The sequence below is a fragment of the Sapajus apella genome, unplaced genomic scaffold (assembly GCF_009761245.1).
Source record: "Sapajus apella isolate SASKATOON/1434 unplaced genomic scaffold, GSC_monkey_1.0 scaffold58, whole genome shotgun sequence".
Taxonomy (NCBI): Eukaryota; Metazoa; Chordata; class Mammalia; order Primates; family Cebidae; genus Sapajus; species Sapajus apella.
Window position 1 is genome coordinate 1,703,965 of NW_022436998.1, and position 25,887 is coordinate 1,729,851.

Here is a 25,887-nt window from a genome sequence, read left to right on the forward strand (position 1 = left end):
AGTTTAAAATGTGTATACCCCAAGAATCAGCACTCACATTTTTAGGAATCTGAATTACAGAAATATGTAGCATTGCACACACAGATACATAAAGATGCTCACTCCAACATTGTTCCTAAGGGGAAAGCCTTGGGAATAGCTGAAGTGTTCATCAACAGGCACTGATAAAATAAATTTTGGTGCCTCCATACAATAGTATACCAGACAACAATGAAAAATAATGAGGTCATGATATATGTAAGAGATACGTATAGCAATATTTATGAAAAGATCTCAAAAATACAGTAAATTTAAAAGGCATGTTGTAGTATATATAATTTTGGTTTTAAAATTATGTAAATATACTAGTTAACATAAGAAAACCATCTGGAAGAATACACATTGATTATCTAAATTCTTTTTGAAGTGGGTGAAAAATTGTCACTTTTTATTTACTTCCAAAGTGGGTGAAAAATTGTCACTTTTTATTTACTTCCAGACTGTTTTAAGTTTGTAACTAAAAATAAACCAATAGGAGAGCTAGCCATGGCACAGTGGCTACATGAGTGGGATGCGAAGCCACGTGACTCCCAGCTCAGCCTCATATTAAAAGTATGATCATAGAGAGGTAACTTAACCTGTGGCTCAATTTCCTCATTTGTAAAATGGTAACAATGATAGCACCAACCTTATAGGTTTGTTGTGGGAATTAAATGAGTTAACACTCATAAAAAAGTTAAAAAAGGCTTGGCATAAACACTCAATAAGTTGAGTATTTATTGGTAAACAATAAATTGTTACCTTAAAAAAGAGCTATTTCGTTGTTTAATTAGCAGAGGACAGAAGGGAGAAAGGGAGCAGATGGGAAAAGATTAGTGCCAGATGATAAAGGGCCCTGACCACCAAGCTAAGAAATGGAGATTAATTTCTTTTCTTTTCTTTTTTTTTTTTTTTGAGATGGAGTCTTGCTGTTGCCCAGGTTGGAGTGCAATGGTGCAACCTCCGCTTCCCAGGTTCAAAAGATTCTCCTGCTTCAGCATCCCGAGTAGCTGAGATTACAGGTGCCACCACCATGCCCAGTTAATTTTTGTATTTTTAGTAGAGAGAGGGTATCACCATGTTGGCCAGGCTGGTCTCGGAACTCCTGACCTCGAGTGATTGCCTACCTGGGCCTCCCAAAATGCTGGGATTACAGGCGTGAGCCATTGTACCCAGCCTTTGATTAATTTCTTTAGTAGGAAATGAGGCGCCTTTCATTCATTCAACACATATTTCTTGAGTGCTTTCTGTGTGCCAACACCATTCTAAATGATTGGGATACATGAGTGAGAGTGAGTGAAGTAAACCATGGCAGCATTTTAGAAAAGGGCCAAGGCAATCAAGACTGCTTTTTGGGAACAATGAATCTGTGCCTTAAAAGTGTTTTTTGTGTGTATGTTTGGGGGAGATGATCAGGAAGATGGGGAGGCGCTATCAGTCAATGCATTGTTTGGGTGAGTGGTGATAAGTGCCTAACACACAAAGGGAGTACAGGCCTGAAGCCTGAAGAAATGTTTCTGGTCTGAGACAACAGACAGGTGATCCCGGGTGTCTGGGTGTTGACTGAGGCTAGAGGGGTCAGATGGGGAGCTGCGCTGGGCCGGAGAACCCCTGAACACCAGCTTTTCAGAGTTTCCCTCAACACTGTCCAACTCAGTTGGCCTAGAGTCAGACAACCTGGTTCTAAGCCCATGTTCACTACTTTTGACTGGAGGAACCCAGGCAAACTGCACTTCTCTAGGCCTCAGAATCCTTCTATAAAATGAGAGAGACTTTTCTGATTATTTCCAGGGCCCTCATTAGCTCGAACATTCTATCATTTTCACGGCATCACAAAGAGGTGAATGAACAGGGCTTCCTTTCTCATTTCCAGCTGATTATATTCCAGAGTCAGAAGAGAAATCATTAAATAAAACATAGGATTCAGATGTGCAGGATAATGTGTGAGAAGACTGTTTATACTTGCTTCCTTTTTGAGAAAGTGCATGTTGAATTTAAAGGCAGATGTATGTGTCAAGGTTTGAAAATAAGTTACTCAAATAATTTCATTTCATATGTGCAGCTGCTGTTCTAAAGTATAAACCACACTCATCTAGTAAAACCATCATCTGCTCTATACAGAATATGAGCATTCATCTGGCCCTCATTTTTAAAGTGAGAGGTCAAATGGACAAGAGGTGAATTGCAGTTGAGTCCACTGTGCCAGATGCAGATGGGGGACTGAAGGCCAATTATAAATCGTAATATCTGAATTTGTGGGTATTTAAATTAGATGGCTTAGAAGATCAAAAGACATAAATCATGGAATATCAAAGTGGTAAACAGAAGCCACAAAAGGCCATAATTCATTTGTTCATTCATTCGACAAATCACTCTCACAAAATCAATCATCAAAATAAACAGGCTCTGACTCATTTCCCATTGCTTATTGTAGTTAGATTTCCCTTTCTCCACAGAGTCATGGAATACATGAACTTCAGGCTTACTCTCTGTGTGAGAAAAACAGCATGAAGATAATCAACTCTATGTCAGAGGAAACTGGCAACCCTACTACCCACGAGAAATGCACACTGAAGGCAAGCTACCTGATCCCTAATTCCACCTGCCACTCTAGTGATGTGACACTGGGCCAGTTAATTAGCTCCTTTCTGCCTCACTTTCATCTGCCCTCCTGAGTGGATTGTCTTCTTGGCTTTGCCCTTTGTTTGCCAACTCATGCTGGCTCATTGGGTTGCGAAGAGGATGTTACTATTTGCACACTGTTTTGAGCAGCGCCTGCTGTACAGTAAGGATCCTATATGTGTTTATAAAATAAATCTTAGTTGCTAGAGGCAACACCAGGCAGCTGAGAGCAGTCGCACATTGACTCTCTTAAAGAACTCTTCCTCTCTTGCTCCTCCTACTCAGCTCATAAAAGTTGGAAAACCATACCTTGCACAAGACAAGAATCAGCTGTTCTTCATTTTTACTTAGGAAGGCCAAGAGGAATTTACACTGAAAAACTTCCTGCAAGGATAGCTGAAATCAAAATGATATTTCTCTTTAAAACCAAGATACAAGTTTGTTGGTAGACGTGAAATTAGAATGTCCTGGCCTGGTGCCTACTAGCCTTGGAATCTATAATTTCAACCAACTATTTATTCGAACCCATTTTATTGTTAGCTGTTTTGGTGTGTGAGTTGCATTGTGGGTGTGCATGTGCACGCATGCACACAATGCAGGTAAGGAAGAGAGCCCTCATGGGAGGAGGCAAGATGCTTGTGTTTGGGTCATTTCAGCTCAACACTTAGGAGTTTCCTACAGCAAATTTCTTGAGCCTCAATTATTGAAGCTGAAACAATGGCACTGACATTAATCTAAAAGAAGGGAAGGGTTTTAACAAGGGATCTTTGGGTGCTTTTTTTCTGTATCAAGAACTATTATTCAAAGTGGCTGGGATAATTTGTTTTTACCAAGATAGCTCTCTTGCTGGCCAGCCAGAGGGCTGCTGCCACTCCCTTAGCTTAGATACTTCCTCAGGATGTCTGGTAGCATCAGTAATTAACAGCACAAACACTGGAGTCAGACTCAAGGTTCAAGCCCTAGCTTTGCTACTTAGTAATGTAAAAATATCCTAACCTCTCTAAGCCTCAGCTTGCCTCTCTATAAAATGGTGATAATGGCACTAACGGTATCTGTCTTATCAGGTGGTTGTGAAGGAATAAGTGAGAATACTCAGCAACTCAGCATGATGCCTGATAGTCAGTGCCTAATAAACAGCAGATTCACGTAACAGCTGTTCTTGTCCCCAAGCGCCTTGGTGAAATTTTAGGTATATCTATCTTTAGATTGTGATGGACAGTTTATTAGCTAGTTTTTACATTGGCTTTTAAAATCTCCAGCAAGAACTCTTTTAAAGCATGCCATCTGCCTCCTCCACTGTTTTTCTTCTTTGTATTTTTAAAATTTTCAAAACAAACCAAACTATTTTAAACTATGACTGAGTGGTTACCTATTATTCATCAGAAAAGATTCCAGGGATTTTTGTAGGAAGGATTTCACACTGGGATGCTTTGGTCAAAGAGCTGACTGTCCTGCTCTGTCTTCCTGCTGGATAGCCCCTGGGAATGGGTGGGCTTCTCTTGCCACTCACCGTGGCACTGGGATGAGGAGCTGGGAGTGCAGCCCAGGGCTGCAGTGTGGAGGATGCAGACAGGATAGCCATGGGAAAGGCGCTAGCACAAGTTCTGGCCTAGGCCCCTCTGCTGACCAGCTGTATGGCCTTGGTCAGGTCACTCAAACACACTGGACCATACTCTCCTCATGTGTGACATGAGTTGGCTAGCAATGGGCAAAGCCAAGAAGACAATCCACCCAGGAGGACAGATGGCAGACACATTATTCACCTTCACTAGTTATCAATGAAATGCAAAGGGGGGGCAAAGGTATACATTTATTAAAGTAAAAACTTAAAAACAGTAATACTCAATGTTACTTATGTTTTATGTTACTGCGAGCACAGCATTGGTACAATTGCTTGGGACTGGACAACGCGACTTAGACTGTGTCTCTCTCGTGAAAGAGAACAGGTACACTTGGGTGTAGTTTCTCATCTCTGCAATTCATAACTTTCAAGGCTCCGTGTTTCTGAGGCTCACTGGAATATGAGGTAAAATGGGGATTAAAAACAATGCCCCCAGACAGGTTGTTGTGAGGTCTGGGAATAATGTAGATAATGGCATGGCCTAACGTTTGACATAGAACAGATGCTCATTGTTGCTGATGTGACAATGCTGATGCCTGCTTCAATGCATCTGGCTCATGTTATGATGCCAAGGAGATAAAACCCATTTGCCTCCCTTTCTCAGATTCCCTGTGAGACTCTGACTTCTCAGCAGGCAGAGCAGACGGCCGCCTGTCTGCAGCCCCACTCATCCGAGGGGTTCCAACCCATAGCCCCAAGGTCCCCAGACAACTCTGGGTACATGTCCTGCAGAAATGTCTCCTATCACTTGCCCACCACTGCATGAGATGCCAGTTGTGCCCAGCCCAGCTGGCATTCACTCAGCTCTACCCCTTCCGAGCCAGACCCCTTCAGTGCCTCCACACAGAGCAGAGAGCAGCGTCCTTTCCGTGCCCACAACCTCTGCCCCCATTTCCCTCCAGACAAAGGCAAGCCAGCCCCTCCAGAGAGGTCAGGCTCTGTAACACACACCTGCTGCCACCATCACCCTGGCACCTGGCTCCGTATTTACTGAGTAGTTCACCTCACCCACAGGAGGTCACCTGAGTCACTTGTTTACAGATGCCCACTTGCTTCTGAGGAGGGTTTTCTCCTCTTCCTCAGGTTTCTCCTGTGATTCGTTCCTTGTTTGTCAGTAACTCGAGCCCAGCATTGACTAGAATTGCCATAAAGTCTTTATCTACTCAATATCAAAGATGTCTCTTCTCAAATGCTTCTTTGAATTCTTTCCCAATACCAGGTTCTGTCTGTTTCCATTTTGCAACCTAATAAGGACTGAAATCTGTTTTCAGTAGTTACTTGATTTTTTTTCCCAGCTTTAAAAACAATTTCAGAGAGCCATGGAGCCGAGGAATCGAAAGGACTTGTTGAGTCCTCATTTCATTCATGAGAAAACTGTAGCCCCGAGGGGTGAGCCATGTGCTGTGCACACAGGGGTGAGGTGTGCAGGTGAGAGACTGCTAGACATGCCCTCCTAGCGCCTCGCTCGCTCGCCATCTCATGCCCCATTTCCTTATAAGCCTCAGCCCACCTCGGCAGGGCTTTTGATAAACAGTGACCGTATTTCCTCTGTGGAGACTTCTGAGGGGCCTGTGGATCTGCAGAAATAGCTCCTCACAGGGGTCCCAAACCCATCATGGATTCATTCCTCTCACTTCTAGGCTTCTGCAAATGCTATTTCCTCTTTGTGGTAACTACGGCTAAGTCACACTCCATTTCTAAATGCTTCCTGGAGGAAGCCCCATCTGAGCCTCCAGTTCCAGACAGGAAACCCTCCCCTGTGGTCCCTGCAGAACCTTATATGCCATCCTGAGCGGATATTGCTCACCAGTCTTACAACAGGCCATCCCTGTTTGCGTCCATCTTCCCTAGCAGTCTGCACACAGCATAAGGAAGAGGAGACACAATTAACTCACATCAAAGTGTTAGCGACTTGAAAATCTCTCTTACTGCAGGAAGACCCAGGGAAGGACCAAGAGAAGGAAGAACTGAAGTTCTTCCATTCTCACTCTGCCACCTTCCCTGCTTTCTCTTTCCCCAAAAGAGATGCAGTCAACATCCCAAGGACCAATGATGTCATTGTTTTAGACCAAATGTCCCTCCTCTAAATTTTTCAAGAAATTGGGAATAAACTTCTGACTCAAGAAAATTTGGGGAGCAAAAGCAAGTCACCAGCCTAGATGAGCACATCTAACCTCTCTCCTATTGATTCTCACATTTATTACCCAGGGTCCTGTTTCTGCAGAAAGGAGTGAGCCCTTGAGAACATCTTCACCCTGTCACTTTAGCAGCCTAATTCTGGGGTGCCCCTGAGTTAGGGAGGGTTGGGGGTGGGGAAGACTGCAACCCCAATAGAAGCAGGGAAGGTGACACAGAGGTGGGAATGCAAGAACTTCAGTTCTTGACTTCTCTTGGTTTCTGCCCTGGGTCTTTCCAGCACTATCTTTCCCTATATTATCTCATCTAATTCCCCAAACATCCCTAGATAGCCTATATCATAAAGTCCTTTATGATCTCCGTTTTACCTGCAAAGAAGCACTGAGACACAAAGTTTAGTAACTTGCTGAGACCACAGGACCAGACAGAGGTTGTGCTGAGACCCACCCAGAGCACCAGGCTCTTCGTCATGGCCTCTTATTCTAATTTCCTACACAGTCTTCTTAAAGGAGCCAGGAGTGCCCCTGTGTGTTCTCCCTGACCATTAAACCCTCACTGGCTTTAACTGGACAAATAGAAAGTTTAAAGGGGGTATTTCTAACACCCCATTCATCTAGTCTCCCTGCTTGGGCTGCTTCCTGATCCTAGAATGTGCTTTTATCTCCTGTGATAATCAAAGACACACTGGACACTACCTGCTCCCTCTCTCATCATAAGGGCTGAAGTGGAAGTTAATGACCAAATTCCTATTGTGTTTGTAGATGGTTCTGTACAATTTAATGTTTTATAGAATTGTTCAAGCACTGATAACAACCATGAAAACAAATACTTTTGAGCATTTATCTGTTGAGTACCTTTTGTCTTATTTAATTTCCATGACAATTACATAAAGTCGATATGATAACTCCCTCCTTATAAACAAGAATATTAAACCTTGACGTATGTATTTGGGAGAAGTAATATATCTTGGCAGTTTAAAGTTTGAGCTTTGACTTTGTCTGTGTTCAAATCCTAATTCACTAAGTAGGTAAATGTGCACAAACTGTTTCTCTAAGCCTCAGTTCTATGATCTGTAAAACAGGGTTATTGAGAGACCTAAAATGAGATAATGTGTGTGAAGTGCTGAGCACAGGACTGGCATGGAATAAAGTGCCCAGAGACTGTAGGTACTTAATATTGTCAGAAGGAAGCGGGGCTTAAAGTCTACCCCAGGGCCCATGTTGCCTGCCTTTCATATAATCCTGAAGTAGGCAGAGTTTTTCCTCTCTACTTTAAAGAAGAGGAATTAGGTTCAGAAATATAAAGTGACGTTCACCATCACCCAGCTGCTGAGTGTCAAGGCTGGGGTTTGAGCCAAGTGTAGCTTTACTTGACTTCCCAACACTGAGCTGCCTGTGTTAATCTGTTAGTTTCATGCAATCTTCTTTCTTCCAAATTCGTGATAAGCTCTTTGGAGCCAAGCAAAGGCACTTCCACTTTGCCTGCATTTCCCAGATGGCCTGGCACAGCCGTGCACGTGCTGTGCTCTCAATATACTGCTAGTAAAGAAAATCCTTGATGCCCTTGCACAGGCTGGCACTCAGCTCCCTAGAACCATGAGTGGTATCACATATGGAGGACTGAGAATCCTAAAACAGAAGGAATACAAGATAGGTAGTTTCAAAATTACCTAACAATTTTATGCCTATTGTACTCATAAGAAATATGCCTCAAACAGTAATTCAAGGTGTTCCAAAGAAAGCTGAATGTCTTACAGGTCCATTACCACAGATTCTTCAGTAAGTAAAGAGTGTATAAAAAGAGAGAATAAAAGAGAGATCATTAGAGATGAAAGATTCACAAGACATATCAGTCAAATGCAATATTTAAATCTCATCTGATTCCTGTTCCAAAAACCAATTATTAAGAGCCATTTTAAAGACAACCAGGGAAGTCTGAATGTAGGCTTGTCATTAAATCATAATTTGGAAATATTTATTTAGGTATGATAACATTGCAGTTCTGTTTTTTTTAAATAAAGTCTCTATTTATTAAAAATATACTGTGAAGTATTTATGCATGAAGTGATATAAAATCTAGGATTTAAATACTACAGCAAGGTAGAGGGGAAATATCCTGGGGGAAATTGATGAAACAATATTGGCGATGTTTATAAATGTTGAAGCTAGGTGATGGGTACATAGGGGGTCATTATATTATTCTCTGTATTTCTGGGTTTGGTTAAAAATTTACACAATAAGAGGTTTTTGTGTAAAAAGGAAGGAATGGTGAATCCCTAGCAATCTTCTGTTTTGTTCTGCAATTACTTGTCATTCACAAGAGTTCAGTCTCCTGGACGACATGAAAAGTTATTCTCTTCCTAAGGCTCCTAAATGTACTTGTCCAAGTGAGGGCTAAGCAGCTGTTGTGAGGACAGCTTACCTGGACCATTCTGCAGTCCCTTCCCAATCAGGCTGCTTCAAACCAACTTTGTCACATCCCCCCAAATATACACACTGTCTCCATAATCTCATCTCTATCTCCTGCCCGCTCCTGGAGGTCAGAAGCCTCAGCACCACATTTGTCTCTTTCCTCTCCTTCAATCCCTAGGCCAGCCAGCCAATGCTAGTTTGGAGCCTGACTCAGATGACACCTTTCCTCTCCATTCTGACTGCACCAGCCCTCGCTAAAGCCTCAGCACCACATGCTTGGACTATGGCAGCACACTCCTGGTGGATTCCCTCATTTTGACCTTTTTCCTTTCTGTGCAAACAGTTGAGCTTTCCAGAACTCTAGACCCCCAAACTTAACGTTTTCACTTGGAATCACACATTTTGAAACCCATTTATTACATCCCTGTCTTAAATAGGCCTCTCAGGAGTTCTTATAGCTGAGCTCCATTTTACTACCTTTCAGAGCTCACTGGACACCTTCCCTAATCATTTCAGAATAAGTCTGGTCACAGCTAGACTGGAAGCTTCAAAGGGAAAGAGGCTTATCTGTCTACCCCCTACATCCTGTCACTTAGCATCATGCTTCGCACATTGTTGTGGGTGCACAGTAAATATTTGTTGAATGAAGGAGTAGATTCACTAATGAATAAACTCTGTGAAAAAAAATCATTTTTTCCCTTGATGTGTGCCTATATGGTGCTTTCTTCAGCACAGGTCCTAATCTTTTCAACACAGCATACCTCCAGTCCATGATGACCTTAGACATAACCTCCCTACAAAGATAATATCTTTTATTTAGATTTTACTTGAAAATCTACACACATAGTGCAAACAAACCTCCATTTATAGGCTGAGTAGCTTTAGCTTTAGCTCTGACTACACGTAAACTTGATCTCCCCATCAATGTCTCTGGTCCTCAGTTTCATCATCAGTTAAAGAAGAAGGATAGTTGGGTAATCAGTGTGATCCTTTCAGTTATAACCTTCTGGTATTTTCTTTCATAGAAGTCACAATGCCTTGTGCCCAAAATGTCATGTTACCTAAGTATAGAAAGTTTCCTTTTAACACAGGATCCAGTTGCTAGCCTGATGCAGAAGTCAGACTTGCTGATATGAATGTTTCTCTCTGGAACTCACCTTCTTACGGAGTCACCTTCATTCCTTTGTTCAACAAACATGTCTCTCCTATAGACCAATTCAATGAGGATTTCCTCCCCTTTATTGTTGACACAGTATCTCTTTATGATGGTAAGCTGTGCATCTTTTCAGCCTGTCTTCATAAGCATTATGTGATTTCATGCCCAGGGAAACCAGTTGAGACAATCCGGTAGGGTTTATGGTTGGTGATATGGTTTGGCTGTGTCCCCACCCAAATCTCATCTTGAATTGTGGTCCCTGTAATCCCCACATGTCCTGGGAGGGATCTGGTGGGAGGTAATTGAATCATGTAATTGACTCATGCTGTTCTCATGATAGTGATTTCTCATGAGATCTGATGGTTTTATAAAGGGCTTTTCCCCCTTTTACTTGGCACTTCTCCTTGCTGCCACCAGGTGAAGAACGTGTTTGCTTCCCCTTCTGCTATGACTGTAAGTTTCCTGAGGCCTCCCTAGCCCTTCAGAACTATGAGTCAATTAAATCTCTTTCCTTTATAAATCACCTACTCTTCAGTATGTTTTTATTAGCATTGTGACAATGGACTAATACAGTTGGTTTATCATTTTGCAAATAATCTGTTGGATAAGTGACAGATTTACTTGTTGTTTGGTCTTGACTGTGTTAGCCACTGGAAGGCAGTGGTACCTAAATCCTGGTCCTAGACTCTTTAACATTCCATACTGCTCTAGGAACAGGCAGCAAGACAGCTGTGAGGGTAAGGGGAGCTGGGGTCCTTTCTTTTGAAGCCATCTCAGCAATCTGGGAATGGGCAATGAAGTGATGGCCCAAATAAGGTTGTATGTAGATCACAAGAAGCCCAAAACAACAGCTGAAGACGACAGACTCTCTCAAGTCCAGTCCTGCCTTGTAGCTTAAGACCCCTGATGATCCTGTTCTAAATGGCCTGGGAGCTAGGCCACAAAAAGGTCCACTGGCCTGGATAGTTCCTACAGAACACAGAAGTAGAAGGGACATGGGCTTCAGGGTCTGACAGAGGGCTCAAATGCCATCTGTACCCCTTAATAGCTGTATAAAATCAGGCCTGGTCCTTATCTGTAAAGTGAGGAAGACACCACCCACTAAGGGTTTTCTGGGAGTACTAAGGGAAATGGCTTACTGAAGTGGCTAGCATGGTGCTAGGCTTAGTAATTTTCCTTTCCCCCACGTTTTAGTGCCTCTCTCTCCTCTCCCAAGCAGCCCTGTGGCTGGTGACACACAGCAAGTACTCAATGTCAATGATTGTTATTAAGAAATTCCCAGCCTGGGTAACATAATGAAATCTCATCTCTACAAAAATTGCAAAAATTAGGCCGGGCGCGGTGGCTCAAGCCTGTAATCCCAGCACTTTGGGAGGCCGAGGCGGGTGGATCACGAGGTCAAGAGATCGAGACCGTCCTGGTCAACACGGTGAAACCCCGTCTCTACTAAAACTACAAAAAATTAGCTGGGCGTGGTGGCGCGTGCCTGTAACCCCAGCTACTCAGGAGGCTGAGGCAGGAGAATTGCCTGAACCCAGGAGGCGGAGGTTGCGGTGAGCCGAGATCGCGCCATTGCACTCCAGCCTGGGTAACAGCGAAACTCCGTCTCAAAAAAAAAAAAAAAAAAAAAAAAAAAAAAAAAAATTGCAAAAATTAGTCAGGCGTGGCAGTGCATGCCGTTAGTCCCTGCTACTCAGGAGGCTGAGGTGGGAGGATCGCTTGAACCTGTGAGGTGGAGGTTACAGTGAGCCAAGATTGTGCCACTGCACTCCTGCCTGGGTGACAGAGCGAGATCCTGTCTCAAAACCAAAACCGAAACCAAAGCAAAACAATTTAAAAAAAGAAATTGAAGGGCCTGTGAGGGACAAGGGCAATCGAGGAGCCAATAGGAAAAGGCATGTTGCAGAGGGGATCCTTCTATGTGAAGACAAAGTGCATCTTTCCTGAATGTGACTGTCATTGCATGAGCCTGAGGCAGACCCAGCACGTGGCCAACAGGTCTTTGCTGGCAGAAATACAGACCAGTCACTCTCTAGAAAGGAGCCAGGTATAGAGCAAATAGAAGGGAAAGGGAGGTATTTTAAAGATGATTAAAATGTATTATTTGTTAAACAGTTGCCAAAATGGTCTGCAGTTACCAGCAGTTGGAAACAGTTTGTGGAATAGCCATGTAAGAAAAGAAGTTTTTTGCTAATAAGTTTTAAATTTTGGTCAAGTGAGATTAGATTTGGCTAATCAAAAATAGGCATTGGAGCTGAAAGCGGCAGTTAATTTAGTGAGAATTCTGCTTCTATGGATAAACCAGGAGGGGATTAGATACTGACTTCCTCCCATTCTGTGCCCAAGAACACTAGGCCTAAGGATCTCTAAACCAACATCACTCCTCATCTAGTGGCAGCTATGCACATGAGCACAGCCTCTGAAAACATCGCGTCAGATGCCAGGTGTGAAACTCTGGCCCTTGGGGATTAGTAAGGCTGGCACCAAAAGGAGTGTCAGAGCAGCTACCCATTGCTGACCCAGGTCTTCCTCCCTGTGGTCTCCAGATCTAGCCATTCCTTTCCTTGACTGTCTTCTTCCAACTTTCATGTGAGAGCTACTCACCCTGCGGATGTCTTCTAGGATATGACTTCCTCTAGGAAGCCTCCCCTCACCGCCAAGTCTGCCTTTAGGAAGACCTGCTGTGAACTCCCATAATGGCCTATTCTTTCTCCATTCATGCACCTATCATCCTCTCCCACAGTGGTTCTCAACCAGTGCAATTATGCCCCTAGGAAATATTTGGATAAGAACCTAGGGTCCAGCTTGAAAAATCCTGCTCTACTGTAATTGTTTACTGGTTTCTCTTTATCACGGTGGCTGTCTTGTCCATATTTGTTACAATGCCTGGTACATTCTAGGAGCTCAAAGGAAATATTGATTAAATGACTGAATGACCGTCATCTCCACTCCACATCTCTGGTTTACTGCTAGCTTTTGACCCTAACGAAGCCTGTACTTGGCTCTCTGTCTTGCCCAGCACAAATTCTACCCAGGCCCCCATCGCTATTCTAATCTGCAACACAGAGTGCAGGTCATGGGTGACAGAAAACTAGGGCCACCTGCAGTAAAGCAGAGAACAGAGCACCTGGGCTGCAGGGCTAGACAAGTCAAGACCATCAGAAATGGAGGAAGGCCTGAGATAAGTAGGAGCAGGACCAGACCACCAGGCAAATTGGGCAGTGGGACTGTGCAGTTAGGAACTCAAAAGCTGATTAGTTTTCAAATCCTTCCTATGGCATTTATTTAATTAACGGACACTGAGTGTCTTGTTTCTGAGGCTGCAGGATTCCTTTCCTCCTTTAGTGAAGTAACATTGTATGATGAATATTTTCTTGAAACTGAGTCACTGCCCATTTGTTTCTTTGTGCTCTTGCTACTGTAATTCACATGAATTATGATAAGCTTATTTTACATGATTGTAAGGAGCTGGTAATTCTCAGCAATTTCAAGAATGAAACGTTCACAAAGACTTTCAAAACAGTGACATAATGTGGTTTGGGAATTCAAGATTACAGTTATTGAAAACATATTATTTGATTTATTATATTTTATATTTTATATACATATTATAATTTATGTTCAAATAATGTACTGCAGAAAGATGGAGCTAGGCAATTTTACCAGTCAACCAAGGTTTAGGGGGTTGCTAGACTTTTGCAAGTAAAAATTAGTTGCTTTTAACAACAGCCCCATGATTTCACCCTTGAATTCCTTTAGAACTCTTGGATGAAGGCCAACCTGTCCCTGTGATTTATCCATACCCAGTTGGTCAACTCAGTCTAGAACATTCTGTTCATTTACTACTATTTGATCTAGTACCTCTGCTTCTAAAGATGATTTTGATATGTTTTTCTGAAAAGACCAAGGCAAACAGTTTATTGTGACTGCTGGCTTCTTTTTCTATCACCCACTGAGTATTCTGAGCATCTGCAAAGGTTCTGCTGGGTCTTTGGCTGGCTCCTTCACTTCGATTCCTATAAAAGTCTATCTTATTTTTGCTTCAATGTTAGTTTCTTATAGAATGCTCCTTAAATTATGTGTGAACCTTTTTACTGGGCTTTCAGGTGGATTTCTCTGGTTTTCCAACTGAACTTTCTATTTTTTTTCAAGGATGTCTCTTCCTTGTAAAGTGTCTTTGCCTTGAGCCTCTTTGCCCTGTATCTGTAAATAATAATTATGATCCCAACCTCCAGAGCTATGTGGATAAAATAAATTGAGACACATAAAAAATTTCACACACTACCTGCCACAAAGAAAGTGTTTAGCATTGGTTGTTTATTCTTACTTTATTGGACAAAGAAGGTAGGGTAGGGAAAAAAAACCTAGTTCTTCTCACCTCTTAAAATGATTTTTTGAATCTTGTCACATTTTGTGTTTCTGAAAAGGTGTTTGGTAATTAACCTTTTAAAAAAAATCAGTTGACAAGATTCTTGAGGTTTATTGACTATTTTTCATAATTACTATTTATGCTTTTTAAATTATCATCATGTATACATTATCTTGGTTTTCCGTTCCTTGTATCAGACTGTTAATCTTACATTTCTTAGGGTTATTAAATTACAGTGGCTCACACACGGATACCTCCCTGAGCCTTCTACAGTATTTCTTTTTCTTTTTCGCTCTAAAATCATTAGCACAGGAAATGATCATTTGTCCTAATTCATTTCAGGGAGGTTTTTTGCCAAACTACAAGTGAATAAACACTCTCATTATTGCTAATTGGCCTGATTTTTTTTAGCTTGGCCAGTCCTATTCCAGTTTCTAGCTCAATCTCATTATCCTTGTCAGGTGGCCCATAACCCCCTTCTATTGCTATATTTTCAATTAACTATTGACTATTTCCTTATTTCGACCCACTGGGCCACTCCTGATGGCATTTCTATGCCGAAGCTCCTTGGATTTCTTCACTACTCTAATACTCTGTTTCATGACCCTGGCTTCTCTCAAGAGCATTTTCGATTCCTAAGAAACTCAACAGTCTTTTTTTTCTCTGTACCCCTGTCTGCTGCTCTCACTAGAATCCTCAAATTCCACCTGTCTCTTAGATACTATAGACTGTAGTTATACAATGAACTATAGCTATTTTTCTCTCCCCTCTCTACCTACCCCTCATGCCCCAAAGAGCCTCAGAAACTGTGTTGTAATCAACTCCGCAGGTGTTGCTTGTGCATACGAAAGTTTGAAAAGCACAGATCTAAAGCATTGTTTACTGCTGAGGGGAGACTTGAGTGTTAAGATGCCATGGAGGAAGCTTTTCATTGTTTACCCTTTTTGTATTGTTTGAATTTTTTTCAACCATGCACATGTCTTACCATTTTAATAGAAATAAAAGGAGCAAACAAGTAAAACCTTCCTCAATAACACATTAAGAAGGAAAAGGTAATCCATGGCAACTCATCCCAGATGTTCCTGGCAATTGTTCCTCAATTGTTTACCTGAACAATTTTCCCTCTCTCCAAAATGACAGATAAGGAGAAAGAAGACAGAAAGAAGATAATGTAATAAAGTGGCAAAAAATTATATTTTGTTTTGGTTTTCTGAAAATATTTGAGGGAAAGCATTTGCAACAGTAACTTGTCTAAATTCCTCAAAAACAGGAGGAGAATGGACACAGCACAATTAAGAGTCTTCATGTTTTAACTCTTGGAATGATTTTCTTTTACTGAAGATTTCAGCTACTCTCATACCTTTTCCAACTGAGGCTCAAGACAACCTTATTATTAGCCATTCCACTAAAAGAAAACACAATGGTTAAAATGCTAGATCAAAGTAATACAAAATGCAAGAGACTACTGCCAGTCTCTTTCCAAAAAGAAAAACAGGACGACATGGACTGATAGGGCTCACTGAACAAAGACACTAAGAACCACTGGATGCATAGACCTCTTCTCACTCAACCAAAGCTGGAGAGTCAGAGTCCCCTACATCTAATGAAAACATTTGATTTCCAATAAATGAAAGTGATCAGGAGTCCCTGCATCTATCCATCTACCACAACAACCACAGACATTCACTTCTATCAAGACACCCTGCACCCTTCTGGAAGGACAGATACCAAATGCCCCCTTTCGACACTACTTTGGACAGGAAAAACGAGCTTGCATCAGGACACTGACACAATTTCTCGTGTTATTTTCTGAGGGTTGTTATCCATCTTCCACAGTTGTAGAAGGAATGAACACTTAATTGAAAATTTTAAGCCTAGTACTCACAAAACATTGTATGCTCTTGAAAAGGGTTATGGAAATTTGCAGATAGAATTGTGTGAGCCATTTCAAGAGTAGTCTTCATAGCTTGAATTCCTTAAACACAGTACTTTGCGATGGAGTTAGCCAAATACAGAGAAACAAAACAGTTTTCAAGTTTTATTCCGGGTTATTTTTAACTCCATTTTTTTAAGAAAAGAAACAGAATTTGGAATTGAGTTGGTGGTGAGCAGAAAGCTACTCCTTTCAATGACCTCTTCTTCAGCTAATGTTATCAAAGGTATAATATGCTTTTAATGTTTACAAGTAAATAACCACTCAGATAAACTGCATTACCTTTCCCACAAACTATGAACATTTACACTGAAAAATTTTTAAAAAGCATATTTGAAACGCCAAAAAACACGCAGTTCATTTCAATCAGGGATGTGATCAAATGTTTGCATTTAACTCCTGAGTATGGTTTTTCCCTCTTAGAAATTAGTTATACTTCAGGATATTCCTTACTAGTATTATAACCACAAAAGCCAAAAGGTAAAAAAGAAAGAAACAAACCAAATCTGCAAAAAGGAGAGCAACTTATTCAAAAGTGAATATCCTGAAGAATATAATGAGTGAGAAATTTTCATCACATTAAATGTTGATACATAATATACCATAGGCCACTGCAAAAGGAATGAATCTAATAAACTCTCAGGATAACTATCGAGATCTTGTAGATTTACACGCCAAAAAAAAAAAAAAATCTCAAAGCTGAAAGGCACTAAAAGAAAAATAATTTATAACTCCAGAGTTAAGCATTTTGGGTTAAAATGTTTTAGAAACTTTCTTAACAAGGAAAGAAACTTCTCTGATCCTCTTTGTAAAACGTCTCAGAGGAATTGTATTTTGGCTAACACTGCACAATGGTGCTAGTAAAGAAACAGCCCCCAGGATTCTATGCATTAAGAACACTGGGGGATTTCTTAGACAACAAGAACCCTTACCTGGTCTTCTTTAAGCCTCCAGCATCCACATCCATCCTTTAACAAGGTAAAATTGGGTACCTCAGAGAGCAGGAAGAGCCAACCAACCTTCAAGGCAGCTGAGAGCGTGCAAAGCCACAGCTGACAGCCTGCTTCCCTCTCCTGGGGCTCTCTGCCTAAGAGGCTGCACAGAAACCAAGCCTGGTGCCAAATCTTAATCCCTTTGCAGAATCTCACATGGAGCTGCCTCACCTCTTCCATTCCTGCAAAGTCTCTTCCTGCTGCACTTCCTTCTGAAACCATTAATCACCACAACGACCCACCGAATGAAGCCCAATCCCAAATCGCAGTGAAAAATCCTGCAATGTGCAGGGTGATGAGTGTTTACATTAGCTGAAATGAAATGATGTAATATCCAGAACCGAGGGAAGGCTGCGATCCAGAGTCAGGGCATTGCAAAAACCTCTGTGAAATACAACTTTTCTACATTTAAAAAAATATCCTTGGGTTTTAGTAATCTGGCTTCTATAAATTTAGGATTACTTGGATTTTTCTGATCTCATCAATTTGTTTTCCAAATAGAAATTCAGAACTTCCCAGTTACTCACTGTTTTAGTCAAGTTAAAAAAAAAAAAGGTAGCAAATAGAACCCAATGTGTATACATGAGCAAATAACCCAGTATCAAGGGAATAATAATAGAAGGCAGCCCTCCAGGGATATGGGCACCTGCCATGCTGCAGAATAATAGCAGAGCCCCCCAAAGGTCTAAGCACCTTCAGAGTAAAGACAACTAGGAAAGGCAGTATTTGTTTAAGCCAGCGGTCAATTTTTCTTCCTATAATTGATGATGAACAAGAAAACCCAGGAGTTCCTCTATTATTGATGGGCAACTGCTATTGATTACTTCAGGATCTTGTGGTCCATGGTTGGGGTGGAACAAAAGTTGTGAGTGGTTATGTTACTGTTGGATGAGGGGTTGGGTGACAGGAGGGGTAAGAGTCTGTCAACAGCACCTGCTTGGAAGAGAGACCAGGTAAGTCTTCACGGCAGAGGTTAGCTTGAGTCTAGTGGAGATGCCAGAGGTAGCATATTTGGTTTGGATGTATTACTGATCATAATATTAAATTTTAAGAAGTGTTTATCCTGTGCCAGGCAACATGTAAGCACTTTCATGCATTATCTCATTTAACCCTCATAACAACCCTATGGGGTGGATACCATTATCGTTCCTACACTACAGGTGAAGAAGGTGATGCTCAGAGAGGTCAAGAAGTGGTAAACTGGTAAGTAATGGTACCAGGTTTGCCGGGCATGCTTCCTAACCACTGTGTGTATTGCTCATGCTAGCTTTGTGAACTACACAACCACAGTATGCTCAGCACTCTGCAGAGGGGCAAAGTGTTGCTGCAAAAGGGTGTGTGAAGCATGTGCTGTGGCTCCCCAAATGCATAACCTAAATTCTTGGCTGCCATTGGCCAGAAGTGCCAAGATCCAAAGCTCCTGGCCTAAGTGCAAGGCTCTTGCAAGGAAGGTGGGACCTCCAAATGTAGGGGCAAGTACTAAATGTCACAGAAAACAGCTCTGGCCTGGCCCAGTTCTGTCATGAACCAATGACTTTAGTCAGCTCTCTTCCCTTTTTGAATATCATTAATATTAGGAGGTTGGGACCAGGCATGGTGGCTCATACCTGTAATCCCAACACTTTGGGAGGACAAGTTGGGACGACGGCTTGAGCTCAGGAGTTCAAGACCTGCCCGGTCAACATGGTGAGTGCCTCCTCACCCCGGCCTCTACAGAAATTAAAATTAGCTGGGTGTGGTGGTGTGTGCCTGTAGTCTTAGCTACTTGACAGGCTGACGTAGGAGGATAACTTGCACCTAGGAGTTTGAGGTTACAGCTGTGATTGCACCACTGCACTCCAGCCTAGATGTCAGAGCAAGACCCTCTGTCTACAAAAGAAAAAGAAAATTAGGAGGTTGGACTTAGATCTTAGATGGGCTCTAGGGTTCCTTGTAGAATAAATTTTCTATGACAAATAATTTTTTGTTTTTGAGTCAGGGTCTTGCTCTGTCACCCAGGCTGGAGTGCAGTAGCATGATCACAGCTCACTACAGTCTCGATCTCCTAGGCTCAAGTGATTTTTTCCACCTCAGCCTTCTGAGTAGGTAGGACCACAGGCACAAGCCACTACACCAGGCTTATCAAAAAAATCTTTGTAGCAACAGGGTCTCACTATATTTCCCAGGCTGGTCTCAAATTCCTGGGCTCAAATGATCCTCATGCCTTGGTCTCCCAAAGTGCTGGGATTACAGGCATAAGCCACTGTGCTTGGCTGGCAAATAATTTTAAATGATGTGACCTCTGGATGAGTTACTTTTTAAAATCAGAATTTATGCATCCAAATGAGAATTCGCTCCAATATAACAAGAACAGTAATCGCCTCCATTTAGGCACTGTGCTTAGGGCACTATGTGAATATTCCACTTGTCCTTATGATAGCCCCAGTGAGGCAAGCATTATTATCTCTATTCAATAGATGGGGAAATGAAGGATCCAAGGGAATGAATGATTTGCATAGGGCCACACAACTGGTTAAGGGGAAAAATAGGGATCAGAGCCAGGCCTGCCAGATTCCAGAGCCCATTATTCCAACAGTGCTCCTGTTACTCAGAGCAATCCTGAGGCACCTCTTGGATTCTTTTCAATTCAAGCCATACATTCAATTATAGTAAATACACATTTTGAACAATTGCTCCATGCTGGGCACTGCAGAGAGTGTAGACATATGGGCCTGTCCTCCAAAGCCCCCTCCCTAGTGGGGAAAACACAGGCAGAAGGAGGTAATTTAGCTGCAAGAGAGATTGGACAGTGTTACAACAGAGGTATAAAGGACAATGGGAGCTTGGGCAACTGAGAAATTGCTTCAAAATTATCCAGATCACTGCTGATATGCTCAGTGGTGGTAAATATCCATCCTTAGAGGGTGGATGTAATTTTGGCTCACATCAAGTCAATCAGAGCCAAGATTGGAAAATAAAATGGGTCAACAAGCTGGGTAATACCATTTTTGGTCACAAGCTAGGTGTGGCTATAAAATAAAAGTGAGATAGATTTTCCTGTGTGCCCCAGATCAGCTCCAAAGGCAATTCCTAAAGGGTAGTTCCAAAAATGTTTCCAGCAATGATTGATATCATCTCCAGATTAGAGAAAGACCCACCCAAAGTGATTCCAAAAGACAAGGCTTCCCTATCACAGCACTTAACCACGGCCTGCAGAACAATCACATGCCTGCCTACTCACTGTAAGATCCCAATCAGCAGGTCCCCAACGAGCTTGCTTGCTGCCGTATCCCCAGGATCCGGCATTGCACTGGGCACAGAGGATGGCTCAACAAATATTTGTTGACTGAGAGATACTTTTGAACACACTCACATTTTCGACTATTTGTTTTTTAAAATTGTCTTATGATTTGGCCACATGTAGACATCTGCATATTGATTGTGGGCACATTGCCAGTTGAGCACAATGGGAAAATTAAGACTATACTTACCCAGTGTGTCTTCCAGGACAGACCCTGGGTGATTGACCTGCTTATGACAGGCCACTACAGTTTCCCATTGTGCCCCTGCTAGTGGCCGTTCTGACATTCAGTGCTAAAAGAAGTGAGTGCAGAGCACTGAATATTCCATGGGAACTATTTAGGACTCATGGCCAAATGGGCTGATGGTTCCTCCTTTAGTGCCAGCCCTAGAAGTCAGGCAAGCCCTGGGGAATGTTTCTACAAACTCATCAGATACAGGAAGGATGCCTCAATGGACATGTGGAACACCCTGCAGCCCAGCTGACCTCCTAACAGACCCCAGTCTGCAGGAACTGAGGATGACTCTTCCAAGCACAGCTCTATCTCCATATACACTCCAAAAAATGGACTGCCTCTGAGACGTCACAGATTTTTCAAGTCCGTACCGGGTTCAGAGTAGATCTCAGGATAGTCAGAAGCCAGAGAGGGTTTTCCTGCCTTCTATGGTCATCAATTCTCCCCTCCTCCTCCTTGTCTTTTTCTTGGTTGTTTGACTTTGGTTGGCTTACTAATTAGCCACATAAACAAGCCAGTACCAGATGGGGCAAAGCCTCTCTGCCACTAGGACCCGCAAGGCCAAAGGAATTTTGGAGGGCCTAATGTCTCCCCAATCCTGCCTGTCCTCATTTTAAAATAAAGATAATAATATCCCCAAACACAAGATTGTTGAATGAGAAAATACAAATAAACTACTTAGAACAGTGACTGATCCAGAGCAAGTCCTTTATACATTTTATTTGCTATTGCTGTTGTAATTTCAGACCCTCTAGGAGTCAAGAAGGAGCCAGATGATAGGCGCAGATGACAGGAGGGGTATTCATGCATTTCTGCATCTATTTACTATGTCATTCTGCATGGGTGATTTATCCTGTTTAATGCCACAAGCAGATTTCATGTGGTTTCTACATGAAAGTACATAAAATTAAACAACAACACCCAGTTTTAAGATAGGTTTAGAGACCTGACTTGTTTGAGGGAAGCCACAATTGCTGGTCACGGCATTTAGCTCTGAGATTCTTGGCAAATGGAACAATAAGAGAAATACCCTGAGGTGTATTATGGCATTGTCCAATCAGAGACAGTGTGAAGATTCAAGCAGCAAGAGAAACTTTTCCTTGGCTCCAAATTTTAAGAGGAATTTAAAGCTGGGATGTCCAGATAAGATAAAAGACAAAGCTACCTTTTGACTCACATGAAAGATACAGAGACATCTTTCCACCAGCCCAGACTTATAACAGCCCTGAGGGCTCACATTAAACTGCAGCTCAAGGCAGGTGTTTATGGTTTCACAGAATGTCAACACAGGAAGGGCCTCCTAGTCCAGCCCCTGGTTTTACAGAAGAAGAAAGGGTGGCTGGGGATGGGGGCCTGAAGAGGATGACTAGGGAGGACCAGAGTCAGCTTCCAGCCCAGTTCTTCTTCTCTATCCCAAACTCTTGTCCTCTCCCCTCATTTCTTCCACTGACAAAAAGAAGCTTCCCTCGGGACCTTCCTCAGGGAAAATGGCAAAGCTATGTCAGCGCCTTTCACACTGTGGGAATCCCTTTTCTTTAAACTCGATCAAAAATAAATTTGAAAAATATTTAAATTTTCAAAGTCCAGACTGGAGAGCTTCCAGGTGGCTTCGGGAGGCCTGGCTGCACAGAGCCGCTCTCCATCTAAACGGTTGGCAGCTACCGCCGGTTGTCAAAGTGCACTCCTTACCCCAAAGTCCAGCTTTAAAGGATTGTATGTTTTAGCAGCTACCATTCTGAAAAACTTAAGCACCCCATGGTGCTAAGTGCCCTATGTGATAGCCTCCTTTAATACTATGTGGAAGGTTCTATTATTAAGCCAGGACTTGAACCGTGTCTGCTGAGTCCAGAGTCCAAGATCTTAACTACAAACTCACAGTTACCTTTACAGAATGAAAGTCTTTGCTAGGCAAGAACAAAGTCTGCCGTCATTACTGGCAACAGGCCCCCATTGAAGCAATAAAATTTCCAAGACCAACACTTGGCAAATGTCAAACAGACTGACCTAGGTTATCCTGAAGTTCTGAGAGACTCTCTGGAAAGATAATCTTAAAATTGGGATAATTCTTTAATTGTGGTATACTGAGCACAACATCAAAATGAAGCCTCCAAAGTCCAAGCACACACTATACCTATAAGGAAAAATGCTTCTAGTGAATCAGAGGAAACTGCTATTGTCTCTCTTTAGGCTAGAAATGAGAGGGGCTGCATAGCAGGGCAAACGAGTGTCTGGGTGCAGGTTCTGGTCTGTCACATGCTAGTGTGGAACCCTGGGCAAATGGCTTACCTTCCCTAGCCCTCAGTTTCCCCTTCTGTAAAAGGAGATGATAACAGTGTCTCCTTTATAGACTTGCTTAGGAAACTGGTAGGCATATACTGTGGGCCCAATACAAATGAGCTGATGAAAACAACAGACACATGTTTTAGATATCAGAATACAGAGTAATTATTGGAATCGGTAATATTGAGAGTCTTTAATTAGGTACTGCTAAACATTTGAGGCAGTGTCCCATTTTTCACATACACCCTGATGTTATTTTATCCAATATACACCTTTCCAATTCACAAAGCAATTATGATACCATATGTTATGGGCTTGCCTTAATTCCTCACAGCACCCTTTATTGGCAACATTCAGATTCTTGACCAAGAACACAAACTTCAATTCTCTACAATTATTTCTTATCAGGCGCTTGGCTGCAAAGAAAAATAACCATAGAGAATTGCCGACAAATGCACACATATGTTTATTGGGGCACTGTTCACAATAGCAAAGACTTGGAACCAACCCAAATGTCCATCTATGATAGACTGGATAAAGAAAATGTGGCACATCTACACCATATAATACTATGCAGCCATAAAATAAGATGCGTTCATGTCCTTTGCAAAGACATGGATGAAGCTAAAAACCATCATTCTCAGCAAACTAACACAAGAACAGAAAACCAAACATCACATGTTCTCACTCATAAGTGGGAGTTGAACAAGGTGAACACATGGACACAAGGAGGGTAGCATCACACACTGGGGCCTGTCGGGGGGTAGGGAGCTAGGGGAGGGATATCATTAGGAGAAATATCTAATATAGATGATGGGGTGATAGATGCAGCCAACCATCATGGCATGTATAACTATGTAACAAACCTGCATGTTCTGCATATGTACCCCAGAACTTAAAGTTTATTTTAAAAATAAATAACCATAGAGAATTGCCAAAACTATGTTCAACTTATTCTTCTTAAAATTTTAAATTATACCTTTTAATTGAGTTAGATCATCAGAAAGCCACATACCTAAAAATCTGTATTTTTACTTCACATAGAATTGCTTTTAATGAATTTGTTCAAATCTTTTGCCATTGGTTTCTCTACAATATCCTGTAGTTTTCAGTGATAAGTCTTGCATCTTTTTTGATACATTTGCTCCTAAGTATTTTATTGTTTTGTTGATATCTTAAGTGGAGTTTTTAGAGATTTTATTTCCAGATTGCTCATTGCTAGGGTATGGGAAAAAATTATTAATTTTTATGTATGGATCTTGTATCTACCCATTGGCTTTTATCAATAGAAATTACATGTAACATTCATTCATTCAAAAATACATTATGAGCACCTATTATGTCTCAGGCACTATGCTGTCCTCTGGTACACAAAGAAGAACACAATGGATAGATATGGTGCCCACCCCTCAAGGAGCTTGAGGTAAAGTAGGGGAATGCAGTCACATGAGGTACACTCCCACTACTGAGAAGGTGCTGTGAGCACTGTCCCTGTGACAACACAGGGCCCCTGCCTGGGGGCCAAAGCACAAGTTTCTATCCAGTCTCAGAAGCAGGAAACGCAGAGTATCCCCTTAGCAACCATTCTATTTTCATCTCATGCCCACTGTGAATTGTAGAGCTGGACAGGTTTTCTTTGCTTCAGTTACTAGGAAGTTTAGGATTATGCTGTGGCCAAACTCTAGCTAATGACACTACAGCAAGAATTATTTTTTGTTTTACCATATTTATTTCTGTTTGTCCTAATTTTCTCATCTTCTTATTTTATCTTGTTTTAGGTTGATCTTTGTAAGGTGCCTCCGCTTTTTTATGGAGAGAGGCTGGGAAGGAAGGAGGAAGGCAGGCAGGCAGGCAGGAAGGAAGGAAGGAAGGAAGGAAGGAAGGAAGGAAGGAAGGAGCGAAGGAAGGAAGGAAGGAATAAAAGATATTTCAGTTATTTGTTAATATTCCTCAGAATGTTAACTTACTATGAAGATCTGCTCCCTATAGCTGAAGTTCCACTGAGATGTGATTATATTACCTGAGTGAATGCTTATATTATCTGGAATAAAAACTGTTTCATACTTATAAGGTTCTTTAATCTACTCTTGGCAGGTCTAAATTAAACAAAGTCTATTAGTTTTCTTCAGACACACTAGAAGTGCTTCTCTGGCATCTCTTCAATAAAATTTCATTTCCTTATTAGAAATAGAGGATCAGGGCACAAGGAGGCAAGGTGGAAGGGGATACCTTTCCCCCAAGTCGTCCGTGACCAAGAGGCAGTATAGGCGGTTAGACTCTGAAGTCACTGAGACCTGTGTTTGACCCTAGGCTCTGTTAGTTACCTCCTAGCTGTATAATTCTGGAAAGGTTACTTAACTGCTCTAAGCTTCAGTCAGCTCATCTATAAGGCTGATATACACCTACGTTACTGATTATCAGTATAATCAAGTTAAATAAGGTTTAGCAAATGTCTGAGGACATGTCTATTTAATACCATACTGGAGGTACTAGGCAGTGTAATAAGTCATGAAAAACAGGCCAGTGGTATAAAGATAGCAAAGGAAGAAATATATTCAACTGCATGCAGCAGCTTGGTTAAAATTAATCGGATCTCTACCTAATTACAAAAATAAATTCCAAATGAATGAAAGGTTAAAATGTGAAAAACAAAACATTTAAAACATTTTGATGAGAATAGCTTCACAATCTCAGCATAGGAAAGGATTTCCTAAAATATAAAAAGCAGACCAAAACCTAAAGTGCAATTAAAAAAAAAAAAGCAGAAATCATAAAGAAAAACCTTAATTAGATCACACAGAAATTTAAATTTTCTACACAACGCATGATAATGT

General features: G+C 41.7%; 1 protein-coding gene across 4 annotated transcripts in view; it reads right to left on the bottom strand.

Moving 5' to 3' along the window:
* The window catches only part of PLCE1 (phospholipase C epsilon 1), a 334,637-nt gene that overhangs the window by 215,283 nt on the left and 93,467 nt on the right, over window positions 1–25,887 (bottom strand). The window contains exon 1 of one of the 4 annotated variants that reach the window (XM_032245667.1): window positions 17,199–18,890. The exons of 2 other annotated variants lie outside the window; for them this stretch is intronic. In XM_032245667.1, coding sequence (XP_032101558.1) covers window positions 17,199–17,480 — 282 coding nt within the window. In that variant the 5' untranslated portion in view covers window positions 17,481–18,890. Of the gene's footprint in view, window positions 1–17,198; window positions 18,891–25,887 lie in introns of those variants that run through there. One more of the 4 variants, XM_032245668.1, reaches the window with a different exon arrangement.